A 23767-nucleotide genomic window follows, 5' to 3' on the forward strand; every position below is an offset into this window, starting at 1 on the left:
AGGAGAAGAGAGAGAGAGAGAGAGAGAGAGAGAGAGAGAGAGAGAGAGAGAGAGAGAGAGAGAGAGAGAGAGAGAGAGAGAGAGAGAGAGAGAGAGAGAGAGAGAGAGAGAGAGAGAGAGAGAGAGAGAGAGAGAGAGAGAAAGGAGAAGAGAGAGGAGGAGAGAAAGGAGAAGAGAGAGAGAGGTATAGAGACATTAATGACACTTCTAACTGCACCATATGATGTATCTTAATATGAGAGGGAGAAGTTCTTGCTCAAGATATTCCTCAGGTTTAAGACAAGGAGGCCGCAGCCAAATGCCTACAACTGTCTTTTCAATTAGGCAGCGGCATTCTGACTCCTACAAGTGGTTTTCACCTGGCTCAGTGCGACAGAGCAGCTGTGTATTAGAGGAGCTGACAGTTGGACTTTTTGCGTGTCTTCCCAGGTACTGGGGTTTTCCTGTTGATCTGCCTGACCAGGTCATAGAAGATCTGAAACACAGAGACACACAACAATAGTTAGATACAAGTTAGACATGGGTATCGTGTTAAGAAACGGCGGCTAGCCATGGGTATCGTGTTAAGAAACGGTGGCTAGCCATGGGTATCGTCTTAAGAAATGGCGGCTAGCCATGGGTATCGTGTTCAGAAACGGCGGCTAGCCATGGGTATCGTGTTAAGAAACGGCGGCTAGCCATGGGTATCGTGTTCAGAAACGGCGGCTAGCCATGGGTATCGTGTTAAGAAACGGCGGCTAGCCATGGGTATCGTGTTAAGAAACAGTCACAGGTGTCTTGGTTTCAAAAAGCAAGACCATGAGAGAATACATGTAAATAGCAGAGCGTGCCATTGGACTAGATCGATTCACACACTGTCAGATAGATGGTTTTAGAGTCAGTCAGAGCGTTTTAGTCAGGCCCAAGGCTCAGACCAGATCTCAGTGGACAGCGTGAGTGATGTCACCCACATCCCAACCAGACAAGATGACACCTTAGGCCACAATATTTACTAGATAGACAAATCACGTCTCAATCTGTGAGAACTCACCCAAGGGTTTATTTATGGATAATGATAGATAATGACTCCTTCAGGGCAATTGTATGTACAGTACCAGTCAAAAGTTTGGACACACCTACTCATTCAAGGGTTTTTCTTTATTTTTAAGAATGAAGTATCTTAGACAAGAATGAAGTATTTTAGACTATGTGAAGTATCTTTGACAATAGTGTATTTATAGTATCACAAACTGGTCAGAATGAATGAATGGTCTGATTATTTTATTTCACCAGACAAAGCTGTATGACTAGGGGTAACATACAAAGCTGTATGACTAGGGGTAACATACAAAGCTGTATGACTAGGGGTAACATACAAAGCTGTATGACTAGGGGTAACAGACAAAGCTGTATGACTAGGGGTAACATACAAAGCTGTATGACTAGGGGTAACATGCAAAGCTGTATGACTAGGGGTAACAGACAAAGCTGTATGACTAGGGGTAACATACAAAGCTGTATGACTAGGGGTAACATTCAAAGCTGTATGACTAGGGGTAACAGACAAAGCTGTATGACTAGGGGTAACATACAAAGCTGTATGACTAGGGGTAACATGCAAAGCTGTATGACTAGGGGTAACAGACAAAGCTGTATGACTAGGGGTAACATACAAAGCTGTATGACTAGGGGTAATTGTAGTTGTCTCTGTCACACATCACATCACATCCATTTGGAGCGACAGCCTCCTGTCCTGAATCTGCTCTCTTTGGACATAAAACAAACCCCTTGGACATAATCAATGGTTACAGCTCGAGCCAATTGCATAATTATAGTGATTAAACCAATATCAATCAGGTGGGAGAGAGAGAGAGAGTGTGAGTGAGTGAGTGAGTGAGTGAGTGAGTGAGTGAGTGAGTGAGTGAGTGAGTGAGTGAGTGAGTGAGTGAGAGTGAGAGTGAGAGAGAGAGAGAGAGAGAGAGAGAGAGAGAGAGAGAGAGAGAGAGAGAGAGAGAGAGAGAGAGCTATCATGCCAGGAGACAAGGATATATCTTAGGCTGGTATTACCCATAAAGCCCATTTCCTGTTGACAATGACATCTCTCTAATGGAGCCAGCTCGTTGTCAATGACACAGGTTGTGGATCAACCAAAGACCTACAGTCTCTATTAGAAGTGAGTCATCTCCATTAGAATGGAGACCTCACTATTAGAATGGAGACCTCACTATTAGAATGGAGACCTCACTATTAGAATGGAGTCCTCTCTATTAGAATGAAGTCCTCTCTATTAGAATGAAGTCCTCTCTATTAGAATGGAGTCCTCTCTATTAGAATGGAGTCCTCTCTATTAGAATGGGGTCGTCGCCATTAGAATGGGGTCATCGCCATTAGAATGGAGTCATCGCCATTAGAATGGAGTCATCGCCATTAGAATGGGGTCATCTCTATTAGAATGGATAATCTCTATCACCACCTAAACCAAGAGCATGGCTCAGACCAGCTAGAGACTGGAGCTTAATGGGATAACTGGTTAATAGTAGTGTAACTCCCCAGGGGTCAGGAGTCAACCCACATTAAACCTGGTTTATAGTGGTATAACGGGTCTGGGGTCAACCCACATTAAACCCCACTGACTGACCTCACAGCTACTGTAGCCTATCACAGTGGTGAATGAGTGAATAAATGAATAAGGCCTGGGGCAGGAAAGTGCTGCCTGGGCTTGTGGACTCTTGACTCAGAGCAAAACAGAGTTTGGCCTTTGTTGATGCTGAGACATGAAGCCCAATGCCATCTCTTCATTATCTAAGCCCAACGGCATCTCTTCATCATCCAACTATATATGCACTATACAGTCGTGGCCAAAAGTTTTGAGAATGAAACAAATATTAATTTTCACAAAGTCTGCTGCCTCAGTTTGTATGATGGCAATTTGCATATACTCCAGAATGTTATGAAGAGTGATCAAATGAATTGCAATTAATTGGAAAGTCCCTCTTTGCATTGTAAATGAACTGAATCCCAAACAAACATTTCCACTGCATTTCAGCCCTGCCACAAAAGGACCAGCTGACATCATGTCAGTGATTCTCTCGTTAACATAGGTGTGAGTGTTGATGAGGACAAGGCTGGAGATCACTCTGTCATGCTGATTGAGTTCGAATAACAGACTGGAAGCTTCAAAAGGAGGGTGGTGCTTGAAATCATTGTTCTTCCTCGGTCAAGCATGGTTACCTGCAAGGAAACACGCACCGTCATCATTGCTTTGCACAAAAAGGGCTTCACAGGCAAGGATATTGCTTCCAGTAAGAATGCACCTAAATCAACCATTTATCGGATCATCAACAACTTCAGGGAGAGCGGTTCAATTGTTGTGAAGAAGGCTTCAGGGCACCCAAGAAAGTCCAGCAAGCGCCAGGACCGTCTCCTAAATTTGATTCAGCTGCGGGATCGGGGCACCACCAGTACAGAGCTTCCTCAGGAATGGCAGCAGGCAGGTGTGAGTGCATCTGCACGCACAGTGAGGCAAAGACTTTTGGAGAATGGCCTGGTGTCAAGAAGGGCAGCAAAGAAGCCTCTTCTCTCCAGGAAAAACATCAGGAAAAACATCAGGGACAGACTGATATTGACAGACTGATATTCTGCAAAAGGTACAGGGATTGGACTGGGGTAAAAGTCATTTTCTCTGATGAATCTCCTTTCCGATTGTTTGGGGCATCCGGAAAAAAAGCTTGTCCGGAGAAGACAAGGTGAGCGCTACCATCAGTCCTGTGTCATTCCAACAGGAAGCATCCTGAGACCATTCATGTGTGGGGTTGCTTCTCAGCCAAGGGAGTGGGCTCACTCACAGTTTTGCCTAAGAACACAGCCATGAATAAAGAATGGTACCAACACATCCTCCGAGAGCAACTTCTCCCAACCATCCAGGAACAGTTTGGTGATGAACAATGCCTTTTCCAGCATGATGGAGCACCTTGCCATAAGGCAAAAGTGATAACTAAGTGGCTCGGGGAACAAAACATTGATATTTTGGGTCCATGGCCAGGAAAATCCCCAGACCTTAATCCCATTGAGAACTTGTGGTCAATCCTCAAGAGGCGGGTGGACAAACAAAAACCCACAAATTCTGACAAACTCCAAGCATTGATTATGCAAGAATGGGCTGCCATCAGTCAGGATGTGGCACAGAAGTTAATTGACAGCATGCCAGGGCGGATTGCAGAGGTCTTGAAAGAGAAGGGTCAACACTGCAAATATTGACTCTGCATCAACTAAAGCCAATGACACTTATGAAATGCTTGTAATTATACTTCAGTATTCCATAGTAACATCTGACAAAGATATCTAAAGACACTGAAGCAGCAGACTTTGTGGAAATTAATATTTGTGTCATTCTCAAAACTTTTGGCCACGACTGTACACACATACACATATTTAGTACTGTAGATATGTGGTAGTGGTGGAGTAGGGGCCTGAAGGCACACAGTGTGTGGTGAAATCTGTGAATGTATTGTAATGTTTTTAAAATTGTATAAACTGCCTTAATTTTGCTGGACCCCAGGAAGAGTACCTGCAGCTTTGGCAGGAACTAATGGGGATCCATAATAATCCCCAGGAAGAGTAGCTGCTGCCTTGGCAGGAACTAATGGGGATCCATAATAAATACTAATCCAAAGGCTTGCTGCTGATTCTGAGACATTAAGCCCAATGCCATCGGTTTTATGACACCTCACGTCAATTGTAAATCTTACGCAGCAGAGAACCTGGTCTTCAGTACCAACCAAAAGGAATGCCTTTGTCCTCCAGGAAACTTTTACTGTCAAAACTATATCATTACAAAAAAAGTAAATATTGGAACAATTATTTCTAAGATAGGAATGATAAGAATGGTCAGTGGGGATCTAAAGAATAATCATGTCATATTGTTGTTCATTTTGTGATGTTATTAAAAACGGTATCAACCAAATAGTGTAATTTGGGAAGGAAACCCCCCATTTGGCTGTTAAGTTTTTATCCAATATGATGTTAATACAATATTGAGAACGATGAAACTATTTTTGTTAAGATAGGAATGTGAATTTAGTTTTCAAACGAGATCATAGCTTTTATGTCCCTTCCACATTAAACTAAGCCACGCTTCCGAATGAGGTCAGAAGAGCGTGTCAGTGTGATGGCACCGCCCTTTTCGACCTGAGTGTTTCAAAGAACTCGCTAAGAATTAACATGCGGACTAGCAGACGTGGCTACACGTTGAAATGGTAGGAAAAACTCGACCAAAAACATTGACAGTCTGCAACTGTGCATGTAAAGGGATCTAGAACTTTGACTAAAGATACGAGGTGGGAAGGAAGAAAATCCGATCTCAGACAATCAACAAGTATCTGTTCTATTTGAACACTCCACTATAATGACCAAAACTAAGGACATTGTGACCTCCAAAACTAAGATGGACAACCAGAGCATTACACCCATGGAGCCATTCCCCATAGAAGGATCAATTGGTTTCAACAGACAGACGACAGATAAAAGACATCTACACGTAAATACACTGCATTTCTTACCCAAATGGGAGGTGTGGTAATATGGTTACTGTGAGCGTAGTTACCAAATGTACCATAAGTGTCCCCACCCCCTTTTCCCTATGGTCCCCGCCCCCTTTTCCCTATTGTCCCCATAACCTTCCCCCTATTGTCCCCGCCCCCTTCTCCATCTATTGCCACGCCCCCTTCTCCCTATTGTCCCCACCCCCTCTCCCTCTCTCTATTGTCTCCGCCCCCTTCTCCCTCTATTGTCCCCGCCCCCTTCACCCTCTATTGTCCCCGCCCCTTCACCCTCTATTGTCCCCGCCCCTTCACCCTCTATTGTCCCCGCCCCTTCACCCTCTATTGTCCCCGCCCCTTCACCCTCTATTGTCCCCGCCCCTTCACCCTCTATTGTCCACGCCCCTTCACCCTCTATTGTCCACGCCCCTTCACCCTCTATTGTCCACGCCCCTTCACCCTCTATTGTCCACGCCCCTTCACCCTCTATTGTCCACGCCCCTTCACCCTCTATTGTCCACGCCCCTTCACCCTCTATTGTCCACGCCCCTTCACCCTCTATTGTCCACGCCCCCTTCACCCTCTATTGTCCACGCCCCTTCACCCTCTATTGGCCACGCCCCTTCACCCTCTATTGGCCACGCCCCTTCACCCTCTATTGGCCACGCCCCTTCACCCTCTATTGCCACGCCCCCTTCCTCTCTCTATTGTCCCCACCCCCTTCTCCCTATCCATTGTGTAACAAGCCGTAATATCTTGTAAGTCCACTAGGGACTTTTGTCTCATGTAACTGTGTATTCTGTGTTATTATTTAGTTAGTTAGTAAATAAATAATTCAATAAATTTGTGTGGAACTGAATAATCAGAAAAGGCTGGAGTTCTTGCGGATTCCAGAAGTCTGGGACGTTCAGAATGAGACTGATATGAGGTAGTGATTAATAAGTGACTTCTCGATATAGAACATATCTTTTAGAGTTGAATTCGGAGACGGTATATTCCGTGGTGCCCCAAATCCTAATGAGTTAATTGTTACATGATTCATTTAAATTGGTAACAATTAAACAAGGTTAGTTATTGATAAATAACTGTCATCCCATTAATCAAAGTCACGTCACGATAGTAGATTGCTGAGGGAAAAAGAATCAATTTAATCAATTTTATAATAAGGCTGTAATGTAACAAAATGTGGAAAAAGTCAAGGGGTCTGAAAACTTTCCGAATGCACTGTATCTTGATGGAGCAAAACACAGGGTTGTTGACTGAAGTAGACTGCCTGACGTGTGTGTGTGTGTGTGTTTGACTAGATGTTGGAAAGTGATTTCAATGTGTACAGAGAGGGTGAGGCTGCTATTTGTTTGTTTATGTGTGTGTGCGTGTATATAGAGGTGACGCAGGCCAGATGAGGGGACGTCGCAGGCTGGTAGCCTCTGGTGGTCCTGGACGCACGCACACGCACACACACACACACGCACACACACACACACACACACACACACACACACACACACACACACACACACACACACACACACACACACACACAGCACCATTGTGTGACTCAGGAGATAGGGTGACATCAGAGTCAGTTCTAAACACAGTGGGACCAGAAGGAAGGAAGGTTCAGCTCCAAGGACAGTTAGCATAGTGATTAACCTCAGACTAAACATCCCACACTACTACTGACAGCAACAACCCAGTTTATTCCTATCAATGTCTGTTCATAGGAGGTACAGACCCAGTTGTTTAAAGTGTCTGTTCATAGGAGGTACAGAACCTGTTGATTAAAGTTTCTGTTCATAGGAGGTACAGAACCTGTTGATTAAAGTGTCTGTTCATAGGAGGTACAGAACCTGTTGATTAAAGTGTCTGTTCATAGGAGGTACAGAACCTGTTGATTAAAGTTTCTGTTCATAGGAGGTACAGAACCTGTTGATTAAAGTGTCTGTTCATAGGAGGTACAGAACCTGTTGATTAAAGTTTCTGTTCATAGGAGGTACAGAACCTGTTGATTAAAGTGTCTGTTCATAGGAGGTACAGAACCTGTTGATTAAAGTGTCTGTTCATAGGAGGTACAGAACCTGTTGATTAAAGTTTATGTTCATAGGAGGTACAGAACCTGTTGATTAAAGTTTCTGTTCATAGGAGGTACAGAACCTGTTGATTAAAGTTTCTGTTCATAGGAGGTACAGAACCTGTTGATTAAAGTGTCTGTTCATAGGAGGTACAGAACCTGTTGATTAAAGTGTCTGTTCATAGGAGGTACAGAACCTGTTGATTAAAGTGTCTGTTCATAGGAGGTACAGAACCTGTTGATTAAAGTTTCTGTTCATAGGAGGTACAGAACCTGTTGATTAAAGTGTCTGTTCATAGGAGGTAGAGAACCTGTTGATTAAAGTGTCTGTTCATAGGAGGTACAGAACCTGTTGATTAATGTTTCAGGGATGCAGGGTGTGTGTGTACTGATGCAGGGTGTGTGTGTACTGATGCAGGGTGTGTGGGTACTGATGCAGGGTGTGTGGGTACTGATGCAGGGTGTGTGTGGGTACTGATGCAGGGTGTATGTGGGTACTGATGCAGGGTGTGTGGGTACTGATGCAGGGTGTATGTGGGTACTGATGCAGGGTGTATGTGGGTACTGATGCAGGGTGTGTGTGGGTACTGATGCAGGGTGTATGTGGGTACTGATGCAGGGTGTGTGGGTACTGATGCAGGGTGTGTGAGGTGTGTGTGTTGTACTCACCTCGTTGACGTTGATCTTGGACTTTGCAGAGGACTCCAGGAAAGCACAGCTGCTCCACTGTCTGGCCAGGTTCTGTCCCTGTTCCTTCCCCACAACACGCTCATCCTCCAGATCACATTTATTACCCACCAGAATCATCGGAACCTGGAGAGGAGGGGGGAGGGAGGGAGGAGGAGGGGAGTAAAGAAAGAGTGGAAGCAGGGGAGAGAGGGAGAGACAGGAGAGAGGCAGGGAGATGGAGAGGCAGAGAGACAGAGAAAGGGGGAGAGAGGGAGAGACAGGAGAGAGGCAAGGAGATGGAGAGGCAGAGAGACAGAGAAAGGGGGAGAGAGGGAGAGACAGGAGAGAGGCAGGGAGATGGAGAGGCAGAGAAAGAGGGAGAGAGGAGAGACAGGAGAGAGGCAGGGAGATGGAGAGGCAGAGAAAGGGGGAGAGAGGGAGAGACAGGAGAGAGGCAGGGAGATGGAGAGGCAGAGAAAGGGGGAGAGAGGGAGAGACAGGAGAGAGGCAGGGAGATGGAGAGGCAGAGAAAGGGGGAGAGAGGGAGAGACAGGAGAGAGGCAGGGGAGATGGAGAGGCAGAGAAGGGGGAAGAAGAGTGGAGAGACAGGAGAGAGGCAGGGAGATGGAGAGGCAGAGAAAGGGGGAGAGAGGGAGAGACAGGAGAGAGGCAGGGAGAATGGGACCGGTAGAGAAAGGGGGAGAGAGGGAGAGACAGGAGAGAGGACAGGGAGATTGGAGAGGCAGAGAAAGGGGGATAGAGGGAGAGACAGGAGAGAGGCAGGGAGATGGAGAAGGCAGAGAACAGGGGGAGAGAGGGAGAGACAGGAGATAGGGCAGGGAGATGGTAGAGGCAGAGAGACGAGAAAGGGGGAGAGAGGGACGAGACAGGACGAGAGGCAGGTAGATGGAGAGGCAGAGAAAGAGGAGAGAGGGAGAGACAGGAGAGGGCAGGGAGATGGAGAGGCAGGGAGATGGGAGGAGAGGAAAGATTGCGAGAGAGAAATGTAAAAAAAGAGTAGAGACAGGAAAGAGAGAGGGAGATAATATAGGGAGGGGAGAGAGAGAGAAGTTTTATATTATTCTAGGTCACATTAAACACTTTGATAGGTATGAAGGGTTTTTGCTATGTTGTTGAATTCTTAGGCTCTATGGAGAATTACTTTTTCCACAAGCTCAGCTGAGTTAGTATCTTTTCCTGGTTTACTGTAGAGAGAGAGAGAGGAATGAAATGAAACACACAGCTGAGTTAATATCCTCTCCTGGTTTACTGTAGAGAGAGAGAGAGGAATGAAATGAAACACACAGCTGAGTTAGTATCCTCTCCTGGTTTACTGTAGAGAGAGAGAGGAATGAAATGAAACACACAGCTGAGTTAATATCCTCTCCTGGTTTACTGTAGAGAGAGAGAGGAATGAAATGAAACACACAGCTGAGTTAGTATCCTCTCCTGGTTTACTGTAGAGAGAGAGAGAGGAATGAAATGAAACACACAGCTGAGTTAATATCCTCTCCTGGTCTGTAGCCTCCCTCTAGTCTCTAGACATGGAGAGTTGGTCTGTAGCCTCCCTCTAGTCTCTAGACATGGAGAGTTGGTCTGTAACCTCCCTCTAGTCTCTAGACATGGAGAGTTGGTCTGTAACCTCCCTCTAGTCTCTAGACATGGAGAGTTGGTCTGTAGCCTCCCTCTAGTCTCTAGACATGGAGAGTTGGTCTGTAGCCTCCCTCTAGTCTCTAGACATGGAGAGTTGGTCTGTAGCCTCCCTCTAGTCTCTAGACATGGAGAGTTGGTCTGTAGCCTCCCTCTAGTCTCTAGACATGGAGAGTTGGTCTGTAGCCTCCCTCTAGTCTCTAGACATGGAGAGTTGGTCTGTAACCTCCCTCTAGTCTCTAGACATGGAGAGTTGGTCTGTAGCCTCCCTCTAGTCTCTAGACATGGAGAGTTGGTCTGTAGCCTCCCTCTAGTCTCTAGACATGGAGAGTTGGTCTGTAGCCTCCCTCTAGTCTCTAGACATGGAGAGTTGGTCTGTAGCCTCCCTCTAGTCTCTAGACATGGAGAGTTGGTCTGTAGCCTCCCTCTAGTCTCTAGACATGGAGAGTTGGTCTGTAGCCTCCCTCTAGTCTCTAGACATGGAGAGTTGGTCTGTAGCCTCCCTCTAGTCTCTAGACATGGAGAGTTGGTCTGTAGCCTCCCTCTAGTCTCTAGACATGGAGAGTTGGTCTGTAGCCTCCCTCTAGTCTCTAGACATGGAGAGTTGGTCTGTAGTGGTCTAGTCTCTAACTATGAAGAGTTGGTCTGTAGCGGTAGAAGCATTCCATCTCCCCAAGGTAGAAGAATCCCATCTCCCCAAGGTAGAAGAATCCCATCTCCCCAAGGTAGCAGAATTCCATATTCCCAAGGTAGAAGAATTCCATATTCCCAAGGTAGAGGCATTCCATCTGCCTAAGGTAGCAGAATGCCATCTGCTCTCCTAGGATCTCAGTGTATATGTGTGAGTGTAGTGTAGTTGTGTATTTTTCTCTGTGTGTGTGTGTGTGTGTGTGTGTGTGTGTGTGTGTGTGTGCATCCCTGCATGTGTGTGTGATAACTTACATCGTCAGTGTCTTTGACTCGGAGGATCTGTTCTCGTAGGTCTTGCAGATCGTTGAAGGTGGACTGGGCTGTGATGGAGTACACTAACGCAAAGCCCTGGCCATTCTTCATGTACAGATCTCTCATGGCTGTGAATTGTTCCTGTGGAGGAGAGAGAGACAAACAGGAAGCTAAAGACTTGTCATTAGGGGTGATAACATGGGCAAGGATCCAATCTAAAGCCTGGTCATTAGGCGTGATAACATGTGCAAGGATCCAATCTAAAGCCTGGTCATTAGGCGTGATAACATGTGCAAGGATCCAATCTAAAGCCTGGTCATTAGGCGTGATAACATGTGCAAGGATCCAATCTAAAGCATGGTCATTAGGTGTGATAACATGGGCAAGGATCCAATCTAAACCCTTATCATTTGGGGTGATAACATGTGCAAGGATCCCATCTATAGCCTGGTCATAAGGGATGATAACATGGGCAAGGATCCCATCTAGAGCCTGGTCATAAGGGATGATAACATGGCAAGGATCCAATCTAAAGCCTGGTCATTAGGGATGATAACATGGGCAAGGATCCAATCTATAGCCTGGTCATTAGGGATGATAACATGAGCAAGGATCCCATCTATAGCCTGGTCATTAGGGATGATAACATGGCAAGGATCCAGTCTAAAGCCTGGTCATTAGGGATGATAACATGGCAAGGATCCCATCTAGAGCCTGGTCATTAGGGATGATAACACGGGCAAGGATCCCATCTAGAGCCTGGTCATTAGGGATGATAACATGGGCAAGGATCCCATCTAGAGCCTGGTCATTAGGGATGATAACACGGGCAAGGATCCCATCTAGAGCCTGGTCATTAGGGATGATAACACGGGCAAGGATCCCATCTAGAGCCTGGTCATTAGGGATGATAACATGTGCAAGGATCCCATCTAGAGCCTGGTCATTAGGGATGATAACACGGGCAAGGATCCCATCTAGAGCCTGGTCATTAGGGATGATAACATGGCAAGGATCCAATCTAAAGCCTGGTCATTAGGGATGATAACATGAGCAAGGATCCCATCTATAGCCTGGTCATTAGGGATGATAACATGGCAAGGATCCAGTCTAAAGCCTGGTCATTAGGGATGATAACATGGCAAGGATCCCATCTAGAGCCTGGTCATTAGGGATGATAACACGGGCAAGGATCCCATCTAGAGCCTGGTCATTAGGGATGATAACATGGGCAAGGATCCCATCTAGAGCCTGGTCATTAGGGATGATAACATGAGCAAGGATCCCATCTAATGCTCTGTCATGATAGCATGGGCAAGGATCCCATCTAGAGCCTGGTCATTAGGGATGATAACACGGGCAAGGATTCCATCTAGAGCCTGGTCATTAGGGATGATAACATGTGCAAGGATCCCATCTAGAGCCTGGTCATTAGGGATGATAACACGGGCAAGGATCCCATCTAGAGCCTGGTCATTAGGGATGATAACATGGCAAGGATCCCATCTAGAGCCTGGTCATTAGGGATGATAACACGGGCAAGGATACCATCTAGAGCCTGGTCATTAGGGATGATAACATGGGCAAGGATCCCATCTAGAGCCTGGTCATTAGGGATGATAACATGTGCAAGGATCCCATCTAGAGCCTGGTCATTAGGGATGATAACACGGGCAAGGATCCCATCTAGAACCTGGTCATTAGGGATGATAACATGGCAAGGATCCCATCTAGAGCATGGTCATTAGGGATGATAACACGGGCAAGGATCCCATCTAGAGCCTGGTCATTAGGGATGATAACATGGGCAAGGATCCCATCTAGAGCCTGGTCATTAGGGATGACAACATGAGCAAGGATCCCATCTAGAGCCTGGTCATTAGGGATGATAACATGAGCAAGGATCCCATCTAATGCTCTGTCATGATAACATGGGCAAGGATCCCATCTAGAGCCTGGTCATTAGGGATGATGACATGGCAAGGATCCCATCTAGAACCTGGTCATTAGGGATGATAACACAGGCAAGGATCCATCCAATGCTTTTCTCTTTATCTTGTGTAAATATTTGCCTTGCCCTGCACACTTCCATCACCTGGCTTGGATGGGGTGAGCCTCAGTATCATTCCAACTGAGTTAACAAGATGTTAGAGCACAGTAGAGATACTGAAGACAGTGTGGTGGAGGAGGCTGATCACAGTAGAGATACTGAAGACAGTGTGGTGGTGGAGGCTGATCTGTCTTCTCTCTCTCTGTTGGTCGTTCATGTCATCCCTCTGTCTGCTGTCAGTGGTGAGTCTGTACAGACCTCCAAGATGAATAAGCTGCCACACCACCGCTGCATCGCTGCGTCACCATAATGAGGGGTAGCCACCGTCGTCGTTAAGGTGACTGTTTACACCACCGCTGCATCGCACTGCGTCACCATAATGAGGGGTAGCCGCCGTCGTCGTTAAGGTGACTGTTTACACCACCGCTGCATCGCACTGCATCACCATAATGAGGGGTAGCCACCGTCGTCGTTAAGGTGACTGTTTACACCACCGCTGCATCGCTGCGTCACCATAATGAGGGGTAGCCACCGTCGTCGTTAAGGTGACTGTTTACACCACCGCTGCGTCACCATAATGAGGGGTAGCCACCGTCGTCGTTAAGGTGACTGTTTACACCACCGCTGCATCGCTGCGTCACCATAATGAGGGGTAGCCACCGTCGTCGTTAAGGTGACTGTTTACACCACCGCTGCATCGCTGCGTCACCATAATGAGGGGTAGCCACCGTCGTCGTTAAGGTGACTGTTTACACCACCGCTGCATCGCTGCGTCACCATAATGAGGGGTAGCCGCCGTCGTCGTTAAGGTGACTGTTTACACCACCGCTGCATCGCACTGCGTCACCATAATGAGGGGTAGCCACCGTCGTCGTTAAGGTGACTGTTTACACCACCGCTGCATCGCCCTGCGTCACCATAATGAGGGGTAGCCACCGTCGTCGTTAAGGTGACTGTTTACACCACCGCTGCATCGCTGCGTCACCATAATGAGGGGTAGCCACCGTCGTCGTTAAGGTGACTGTTTACACCACCGCTGCATCGCTGCGTCACCATAATGAGGGGTAGCCGCCGTCGTCGTTAAGGTGACTGTTTACACCACCGCTGCATCGTACTGCGTCACCATAATGAGGGGTAGCCGCCGTCGTCGTTAAGGTGACTGTTTACACCACCGCTGCATCGCCCTGCGTCACCATAATGAGGGGTAGCCACCGTCGTCGTTAAGGTGACCGTTTACACCACCGCTGCATCGTACTGCGTCACCATAATGAGGGGTAGCCGCCGTCGTCGTTAAGGTGACTGTTTACACCACCGCTGCATCGCCCTGCGTCACCATAATGAGGGGTAGCCACCGTCGTCGTTAAGGTGACTGTTTACACGGCAGAACCTCAAAGGCCATTAGGTGTTGTTAGAGACAACCGTGGCGGGCCGATAGGAGTGGGGTGTGATGGTGGAGGTGTGTGTGTGTGTACGTGTGTTATTTGAACTGCAGACTAAAGGTGGTGTGTGCTTGCCATTCTCTGAGTGCAAAAGTAACGCAAAGACGTTTAACAAAACCAGAGGTCACCCAGGTGACTCACACAGTCGTCTTTGCAACTCACAAGTGATATCTGTTGTCAGTACTGTTAAAATGGTGGTTAATAGCGTGAGAGTCAAACGCAACTGTTTCCAAACAGAGGAAACACATTTTAAAAAGGTCACATGACCTGAGTCCCAAACGGCACCTTATTCCCTATATAGTGCACTACTTTTGATAGAGAGCCATATGGGCCCCGGTCAGAAGTAGTGCACTATGTAGGGATTAGGGTGCCATAGCAACAGTGTTCCATTCATTGGGGGAAACCCCAGCTGAGATTCTATCGGTATCTTTCTTTCATATTCACAGGAACATGATTTTGGCACTGACCCTTTCCTCCAGATTCAACTGGAATGACACGTTCTGATTCTGAGCTTGAATTTACAAATTAATTTCACAGATTTGTCATTTTGGTTTAAATAAGTTAACATCTTTTTTTGTTGTTGGGTATATTTAAAGGAGTCGTGATAAGCGAATCTGTTTGTTTAGATTGGATTATGTTGTGTGAGAGGCGTTCTCTATCATTGCCAAGCCTCTGTTGTAAACAGTCACGGGGACTGAGAAACTGTCGTCCATCTTGGCTCCAACTCTGTGTGGTTGGAGCCAATCGGGTGCAGAGAGACCAAGGAAACCATTGGCCACCTGTCACCACCACAGAGAAGCACAGGGGGCTGTCTCTCTCTCGCTGTCTGTCTCTCTCTGTCTCCTCCATCCATCTCTCCTCAGCTAGAGGAAGAGGAAGGGGGATTTGAGGAAGCAGAGAGAGCATCCTTATCCCTTTCCTCTTCCTTGTGTCATGGTAAATATGGTTCCCAGTGGAACTGTATGAATCTGAAGTAAGCATTTCTCAGTAAACCCCCATCTCTTAGGTCTACCATAACCCCTCCCATCCTCCTCCTGTAGGTCTACCATAACCCTCCTCCTCCTGTAAGTCTACCATAACCCTCCTCCTCCTGTAAGTCTACCATAACCCCTCCTCCTCCTGTAGGTCTACCATAACCCTTCCATCCTCCTCCTGTAAGTCTACCATAACCCCTCCCATCCTCCTCCTGTAAGTCTACCATAACCCTCCTCCTCCTGTAAGTCTACCATAACCCTCCTCCTCCTGTAAGTCTACCATAATCCCTCCTCCTCCTGTAGGTCTACCATAACCCTTCCATCCTCCTCCTGTAAGTCTACCATAACCCCTCCCATCCTCCTCCTGTAAGTCTACCATAACCCCTCCTCCTCCTGTAGGTCTACCATAACCCTTCCTCCTCCTGTAAGTCTACCATAACCCCTCCTCCTCCTGGTCTACCATAACTCCTCCTCCTCCTGTAAGTCTACCATAACCCTTCCTCCTCCTGTAAGTCTACCATAACTCCTCCTCCTCCTGTAAGTCTACCATAACCCCTCCTCCTCCTGTAAGTCTACCATAACCCTCCTCCTCCTGTAAGTCTACCATAACCCTTCCTCCTCCTGTAAGTCTACCATAACCCTTCCTCCTCCTGTAAGTCTACCATAACCCCTCCTCCTCCTGTAAGTCTACCATAACCCCTCCTCCTGTAAGTCTACCATAACTCCTCCTTCTCCTCCTCTAGGTCTACCATAACCCCTCCTCCTCCTGTAAGTCTACCATAACCCCTCCTCCTCCTGTAAGTCTACCATAACTCTTCCTCCTCCTGTAAGTCTACCATAACTCCTCCTCCTCCTGTAAGTCTACCATAACCCTCCTCCTCCTGTAAGTCTACCATAACCCCTCCTCCTCCTCCTGTAAGTCTACCATAACCCCTCCTCCTCCTCCTGTAAGTCTACCATAACCCCTCCTCCTCCTCCTGTAAGTCTACCATAACCCCTCCTCCTCCTCCTGTAAGTCTACCATAACCCTCCTCCTCCTCCTGTAAGTCTACCATAACCCCTCCTCCTCCTGTAAGTCTACCATAACTCCTCCTCTAGGTCTACCATAACTCCCCCTCCTCCTCTAGGTCTACCATAACTCCTCCTCTAGGTCTACCATAACTCCTCCTCTAGGTCTACCATAACTCCTCCTCCTCCTGTAAGTCTACCATAACCCCTCTTCCTCCTGTAAGTCTACCATAACCCCTCCTCCTGTAAGTCTACCATAACCCCTCCTCCTGTAAGTCTACCATAACCCCTCCTCCTGTAAGTCTACCATAACCCCTCCTCCTCCAAACCTCCTGTAGGTCTCTTACCGTCCCTGCAGTGTCCAGAATCTCCAGCATACACTGCTGCCCGTCCACCTCCACTTGCTGCAGAGAGAGAGACAGAGAGAGAGACAGAGAGAGACAGAGAGAGAGACAAGAGAGAGACAAAGAGAGAGACAGAGAGAGAGAGACAGAGAGAGAGACAGAGAGAGAGACAGAGAGAGAGAGACAGAGAGAGAGACAGAGAGAGAGAGACAGAGAGAGAGAGACAGAGAGAGAGAGAGACAGAGAGAGAGACAGAGAGAGAGAGACAGAGAGAGAGACAGAGACAGAGACAGAGAGAGAGAAAAAGGCATTATTAGAAGTACATCTGAAACAATTACATTCTCTTATCCCTCCATCCCTCCACCTTGACCCAAAATCTCTCTCAGTGACTTCCAGGCCTGTGGTACTCCACTGTAATTACCCTCCTCCACCCCCGCTGGGCCCACACCTTGGTTCAGTCCATTACTTCCACCAGGCTCCTAATGGGGGGGGGGGGGGGTTGTTCCATTTATGACCAGCGAGAGGGGAAGCCTGCGGTGAGGCCGCTGGTTCAGCCACTGGACAGTGGGGACTCACTACAGATCTGACTGAGAAGGCTCTAGAACTGGACCATCTACAGCCTGCTCCCAGATCTGTTTGTAATCCGTCTTGCCAACTCTTACAGTCTCAATGAACATAGGGAGTCGACACAAACAGATCTGGGACCAGGCTAAGACCACCTTCACCTCTGTACTGACACAGGGGGGAATTACTTTACTAGTCAGTCACTCTGATTACTGCTGATGTCACTATCTGTCAACATCATTAACCCCTAAAGGAAACAGCTGCACTGTAATGACGATCCTGGTCAAACAGACGGGATTTCCACTTCCTGTCTACGTTTCAGCTGCTACCCTCCTTTCCTTTCTGTAGGAAGAACGTCTCAGCACCTCTGTAACAGTCCCGTCTCAGTACCTCTGTAACAGTCCCGTCTCAGTACCTCTGTAACAGTCCCGTCTCAGTACCTCCGTAACAGTCCCGTCTCAGTACCTCCGTAACAGTCCCGTCTCAGTACCTCCGTAACAGTCCCGCCTCAGTACCTCCGTAACAGTCCCGTCTCAGCACCTCCGTAACAGCCTCCTACAGTCCCTCAGTACCTCCGTAACAGTCCCGCCTCAGTACCTCCGGAACAGTCCCGTCTCAGTACCTCCGTAACAGTCCGTCTCAGTACCTCCGTAACAGTCCCGTCTCAGTGCCTCCGTAACAGTCCCGTCTCAGTGCCTCCGTAACAGTCCCGTCTCAGTACCTCTGTAACAGTCCCGTCTCAGTACCTCCGTAACAGTCCGTCTCAGTACCTCCGTAACAGTCCCGTCTCAGTGCCTCCGTAACAGTCCCGTCTCAGTGCCTCCGTAACAGTCCCGTCTCAGTACCCTCCGTAACAGTCCCGTCTCAGTACCCTCCGTAACAGTCCCGTCTCAGTACCTCCGTAACAGTCCCGTCTCAGTACCTCCGTAACAGTCCCGTCTCAGTACCTCCGTAACAGTCCCGTCTCAGTACCTCCGTAACAGTCCCGTCTCAGTACCTCCGTAACAGTCCCGTCTCAGTACCTCCGTAACAGTCCCGTCTCAGTACCTCCGTAACAGTCCCGTCTCAGTACCTCCGTAACAGTCCCGTCTCAGTACCTCTGTAACAGTCCTGTCTCAGTACCTCCGTAACAGTCCCATCTCAGTACCTCTGTAACAGTCCCGTCTCAGTACCTCCGTAACAGTCCCGTCTCAGTACCTCTGTAACAGTCCTGTCTTTGCTGAAATGTATGCTGTTGCCTGGCTATTAAAGGGACAGGTAGCTATTTGAGAATGGGGGTTTAATTGAAGTTTTACGGTATCTCCATTATATTCCAATCTGCTACATTGTGTTTCAGCTCACTGAATAGCCTACCAAACACCCAGTACTCTGTAACCATGGAGACGACACAGACAGCAGCAGAGTTGAACGTGTTTATGTCTAATGTTCCCGTATTACCTACATAGTGCACAGGGCCAGGGGGGCACTAATGATGATGTCACAGGGCCAGGGGGCCACCAATGATGATGTCACAGGGCCAGGGGGCCACTAATGATGATGTCACAGGGCCAGGGGGCCACTAAATGATGATGTCACAAGGCCAGGGGGCCACTAAATGATGATGTCACAAGGCCAGGGGGCCACTAAATGATGATGTCACAGGGCCAGGGGGGCACTAATGATGATGTCAAGGGAAGATAGCAATACTTGACTTACCTTTCTGTACGAGTCTTCTATTGTCGGGTCATATTTCTCCACGAAAATCCCCTGAACAAACTGTACAGTCTGTAGAGACAAAAGAGAGGAAGAGAACGATGGAGAGAGAGAGAGAGAGAGCGAGAGATAGAGAGAGAGAGATAGAGAGCGAGAGAGAGAGAGAGAGAGAGAGAGAGAGAGAGAGAGAGAGAGAGAGAGAGAGAGAGAGAGACAGAGAGAGAGAGAGACAGAGAGAGAGAGAGAGAGAGAGAGAGAGAGAGAGAGACAGAGAGAGAGAGAGAGAGAAGAGAGAGAGAGAGAGAGAGAGAGAGAGAGAGAGAGAGAGAGAGGAGGGAGAGAGAGAGAGAGAGCGATAGATGGAGCGAGAAAAGAGAAGGTGCGTTAATAAATGAGATTGTAGAAGGTTGCAGGCTGTGAGGCAGATTCCCATTCTAGACGCCCACACAGCTTTAGTAAATGAATCTAAACAGGTGGCTCATGCTTGTCTTTAATATACTGAAATACACACTGATGTGTCCCAAACGGCACCCTATTCCCTATATAGAGCACTACTTTTGACCAGAGCCAAGAGGCGCAATATATAGAGAATAGGGTGTCATTTGGGAGCAGACACTGAGTCATACAGAAGACCTGTTATCTTCAGACTAGGACAGGAAGAAAAGCATGTAAAACATGAAGCCATTTAACAACAGGATTAACGGACGTCAGGAGACTGAAGAACACACTGAGCTAACTGGGATTAACGGACGTCAGGAGACTGAAGAACACACTGAGCTGACTGGGATTAACGGATGTCAGGAGACTGAAGAACACACTGAGCTAACTGGGATTAACGGACGTCAGGAGACTGAAGAACACACTGAGCTGACTGGGATTAACGGACGTCAGGAGACTGAAGAACACACTGAGCTGACTGGGATTAACGGACGTCAGGAGACTGAAGAACACACTGAGCTAACTGGGATTAACGGACGTCAGGAGACTGAAGAACACACTGAGCTAACTGGGATTAACGGACGTCAGGAGACTGAAGAACACACTGAGCTAACTGGGATTAACGGACGTCAGGAGACTGAAGAACACACTGAGCTAACTGGGATTAACGGACGTCAGGAGACTGAAGAACACACTGAGCTAACTGGGATTAACGGACGTCAGGAGACTGAAGAACACACTGAGCTAACTGGGATTAACGGACGTCAGGAGACTGAAGAACACACTGAGCTAACTGGGATTAACGGACGTCAGGAGACTGAAGAAAACACTGAGCTAACTGGGATTAATGGATGTCAGGAGACTGAAGAACACACTGAGCTGACTGGGATTAACGGACGTCAGGAGACTGAAGAAAACACTGAGCTGACTGGGATTAATGGACGTGAGTTGGACAGAGATGATAGATGAACAGGTAGAGATGATAGATGAACAGGTAGAGATGAGAGGTGAACAGGTAGAGATGATGAACATTACATCATATTTGGGATGCAGCCTCTGACTAACTGTCTAGATCTAGTAGATAGACCCAGTTCTGTCTAGATCTAGTAGATAGACCCAGTTCTGTCTAGATCTAGTAGATAGACCCAGTTCTGTCTAGATCTAGTAGATAGACCCAGTTCTGTCTAGATCTAGTAGATAGACCCAGTTCTGTCTAGATCTAGTAGACAGACCCAGTTCTGTCTAGATCTAGTAGATAGACCCAGTTCTGTCTAGATCTAGTAGACAGACCCAGTTCTGTCTAGATCTAGTAGATAGACCCAGTTCTGTCTAGATCTAGTAGACAGACCCAGTTCTGTCTAGATCTAGTAGATAGACCCAGTTCTGTCTAGATCTAGTAGACAGACCCAGTTCTGTCTAGATCTAGTAGATAGACCCAGTTCTGTCTAGATCTAGTAGATAGACCCAGTTCTGTCTAGATCTAGTAGATAGACCCAGTTCTGTCTAGATCTAGTAGATAGACCCAGTTCTGTCTAGATCTAGTAGATAGACCCAGTTCTGTCTAGATCTAGTAGATAGACCCAGTTCTGTCTAGATCTAGTAGATAGACCCAGTTCTGTCTAGATCTAGCAGATAGACCCAGTTCTGTCTAGTCGGACTCAGAGCCATCGAAGTCTGCAAAGTGATACCATTGGCTATCAGTCTGATCACTGCTGATGACATCATGACTCTCTCTACAGCTCCTTTCCACCTCTCCCTAGGAGACAGAGCAGAACAGTGTCTCTCCTCTCCTCTCCTCTCCAGTCAGTCAGTGCATTGAAGGTACAGTGAGAGTCACAATGGGAGAAGAGAACACAGAGGGATACATATTAACATAGAACTACCATGTATACTATAGAGGGGAGAGTTACCTGGTAGACATATTAACATAGAACTACCATGTATATTATAGAGGGGAGAGTTACCTGGTAGACATATTAACATAGAACTATTAACATAGAACTACCATGTATACTATAGAGGGGAGAGTGACCTGGCAGACATATTAACATAGAACTATTAACATAGAACTACCATGTATACTATAGAGGGGAGAGTCACCTGGTAGACATATTAACATAGAACTACCATGTATACTATAGAGGGGAGAATTACCTGGTAGACATATTAACATAGAACTATTAACATAGAACTACCATGTATACTATAGAGGGGAGAATTACCTGGTAGACATATTAACATAGAACTACCATGTATACTATAGAGGGGAGAATTACCTGGTAGACATATTAACATAGAACTATTAACATAGAACTACCATGTATACTATAGAGGGGAGAGTGACCTGGCAGACATATTAACATAGAACTACCATGTATACTATAGAGGGGAGAGTGACCTGGCAGACATATTAACATAGAACTACCATGTATACTATAGAGGGGAGAATTACCTGGTAGACATATTAACATAGAACTATTAACATAGAACTACCATGTATACTATAGAGGGGAGAGTGACCTGGCAGTCCTTAACAAGGGACCCCAGCAGTTTTTCTCTCTATAAAACACATGATGTCACCCTCCTCTGTTCCAGCCGTCCAATCCCACTTGAGAGCAGGTCGTTCAGCAGCTTGTTTGTTACTGGGCCACAACAGGAGAGACAAACCAACCCCCAGAGTAGCAGCACTCTGGTCAGAACCAACCCCCTGGTCCCAGTCATCAGAACCAACACCCTGGTCCCAGTCATCAGAACCAACCCCCTGGTCCCAGTCATCAGAACCAACACCCTGGTCCCAGTCAGACACAGTAGCAGCACTCTGATCAGAACCAACACCCTGGTCCCAGTCATCAGAACCAACACCCTGGTCCCAGTCATCAGAACCGACCCCCTGGTCCCAGTCATCAGAACCAACCCCCTGGTCCCAGTCAGACACAGTAGCAGCACTCTGATCAGAACCAACCCCCCTGGTCCCAGTCATCAGAACCGACCCCCTGGTCCCAGTCAGACACAGTAGCAGCACTCTGATCAGAACCAACACCCTGGTCCCAGTCATCAGAACCAACACCCTGGTCCCAGTCATCAGAACCAACACCCTGGTCCCAGTCATCAGAACCAACCCCCTGGTCCCAGTCATCAGAACCAACACCCTGGTCCCAGTCATCAGAACCAACACCCTGGTCCCAGTCATCAGAACCGACCCCCTGGTCCCAGTCAGACAGAGTAGCAGCACTCTGATCAGAACCAACACCCTGGTCCCAGTCTTCAGAACCAACACCCTGGTCCCAGTCATCAGAACCAACACCCTGGTCCCAGTCAGACAGAGTAGCAGAACTCTGGTCAGAACCAACCCCCTGGTCCCAGTCATCAGAACCAACACCCTGGTCCCAGTCAGACAGAGTAGCAGAACTCTGATCAGAACCAACCCCCTGGTCCCAGTCAGACAGAGTAGCAGAACTCTGATCAGAACCAACCCCCTGGTCCCAGTCAGACAGAGTAGCAGCAGTCTGGTCAGAGACAAGCAGGCACACAGCCCAGCCACCTAGCCACTGCTCTGCTGGCAGGTCCTCTGGATGCCAGCCAGTCAGTCAGTCAGCCAGTCACAACACACTCACGTGCATGTGTGCTGAACACATAGTCCTAAACACACTTCCACTCTTCCTCCAGACTCAGAATTCACATCAGTGATCAGATTAAATCCACTCTTCCCTCCAGACACGCAAACAAACGCACTCTCTCTGTCTGTCTGTCTGTCTGTCTGTCTCTCTCTCTCTCTCTCTCTCTCAAGAAAGGGAGAGAGAGTGGTGTAAAGAAAGGGAGAGAGAGTGGTGTAAAGAAAGGGAGAGAGTGGTGTAAAGAAAGGGAGAGAGAGTGGTGTAAAGAAAGGGAGAGAGAGTGGTGTAAAGAAAGGGAGAGAGTGGTGTAAAGAAAGGGAGAGAGAGAAGACAGGAGGAAGAAAAAGGATCTCATTGAAATGAGATAATTGCTTTTCAGCCCCTCCCTCGTCAGAAGCCTGGGATTCTTTACCCAGATTCATTCATAGAGCGAACCAGAGCTTCTTACTAGTGACATGTAGAGAGAGAGAGAAATAGAGAGAAAGACAGAGAGAGAGTAAAAGATAATGGAATAGAGCAAGAGAAAGATGGCCAGACAGAGGAAAGACCAGCCTGGCAGAGGAAAGACCAGCCTGGCAGAGGAAAGACCAGCCTGGCAGAGGAAAGACCAGCCTGCAGAGGAAAGCCTAACCCAGAGGCTGACAGAAGAAAGACCAGCCTGGCAGAGGAAAGACCAGCCTGGCAGAGGAAAGACCAGCCTGGCAGAGGAAAGACCAGCCTGGCAGAGGAAAGACCAGCCTGGCAGAGGAAAGCCTAACCCAGAGGCTGACAGAAGAAAGACCAGCCTGGCAGAGGA

The 23767-nt window shown here is 47.6% G+C and overlaps 1 protein-coding gene across 1 annotated transcript in view; it reads right to left on the reverse strand.

Annotated features, from left to right (window-relative positions):
- Nucleotides 1–23767, reverse strand: part of LOC115182047 (ras-related protein Rap-1b) — a 99258-nt gene that overhangs the window by 2710 nt on the left and 72781 nt on the right. Inside the window, exons 3-7 of the mRNA XM_029743688.1 lie at nucleotides 18923–18991; nucleotides 16667–16723; nucleotides 10849–10989; nucleotides 8257–8400; nucleotides 360–475 (exon numbers count right to left, since the gene is read on the reverse strand). Coding sequence (XP_029599548.1) covers nucleotides 389–475; nucleotides 8257–8400; nucleotides 10849–10989; nucleotides 16667–16723; nucleotides 18923–18991 — 498 coding nt within the window. The 3' untranslated portion in view covers nucleotides 360–388. The remainder of the gene's footprint in view (nucleotides 1–359; nucleotides 476–8256; nucleotides 8401–10848; nucleotides 10990–16666; nucleotides 16724–18922; nucleotides 18992–23767) is intronic.

Source organism: Salmo trutta, unplaced genomic scaffold (assembly GCF_901001165.1).
Source record: "Salmo trutta unplaced genomic scaffold, fSalTru1.1, whole genome shotgun sequence".
Classification (NCBI taxonomy): Eukaryota; Metazoa; Chordata; class Actinopteri; order Salmoniformes; family Salmonidae; genus Salmo; species Salmo trutta.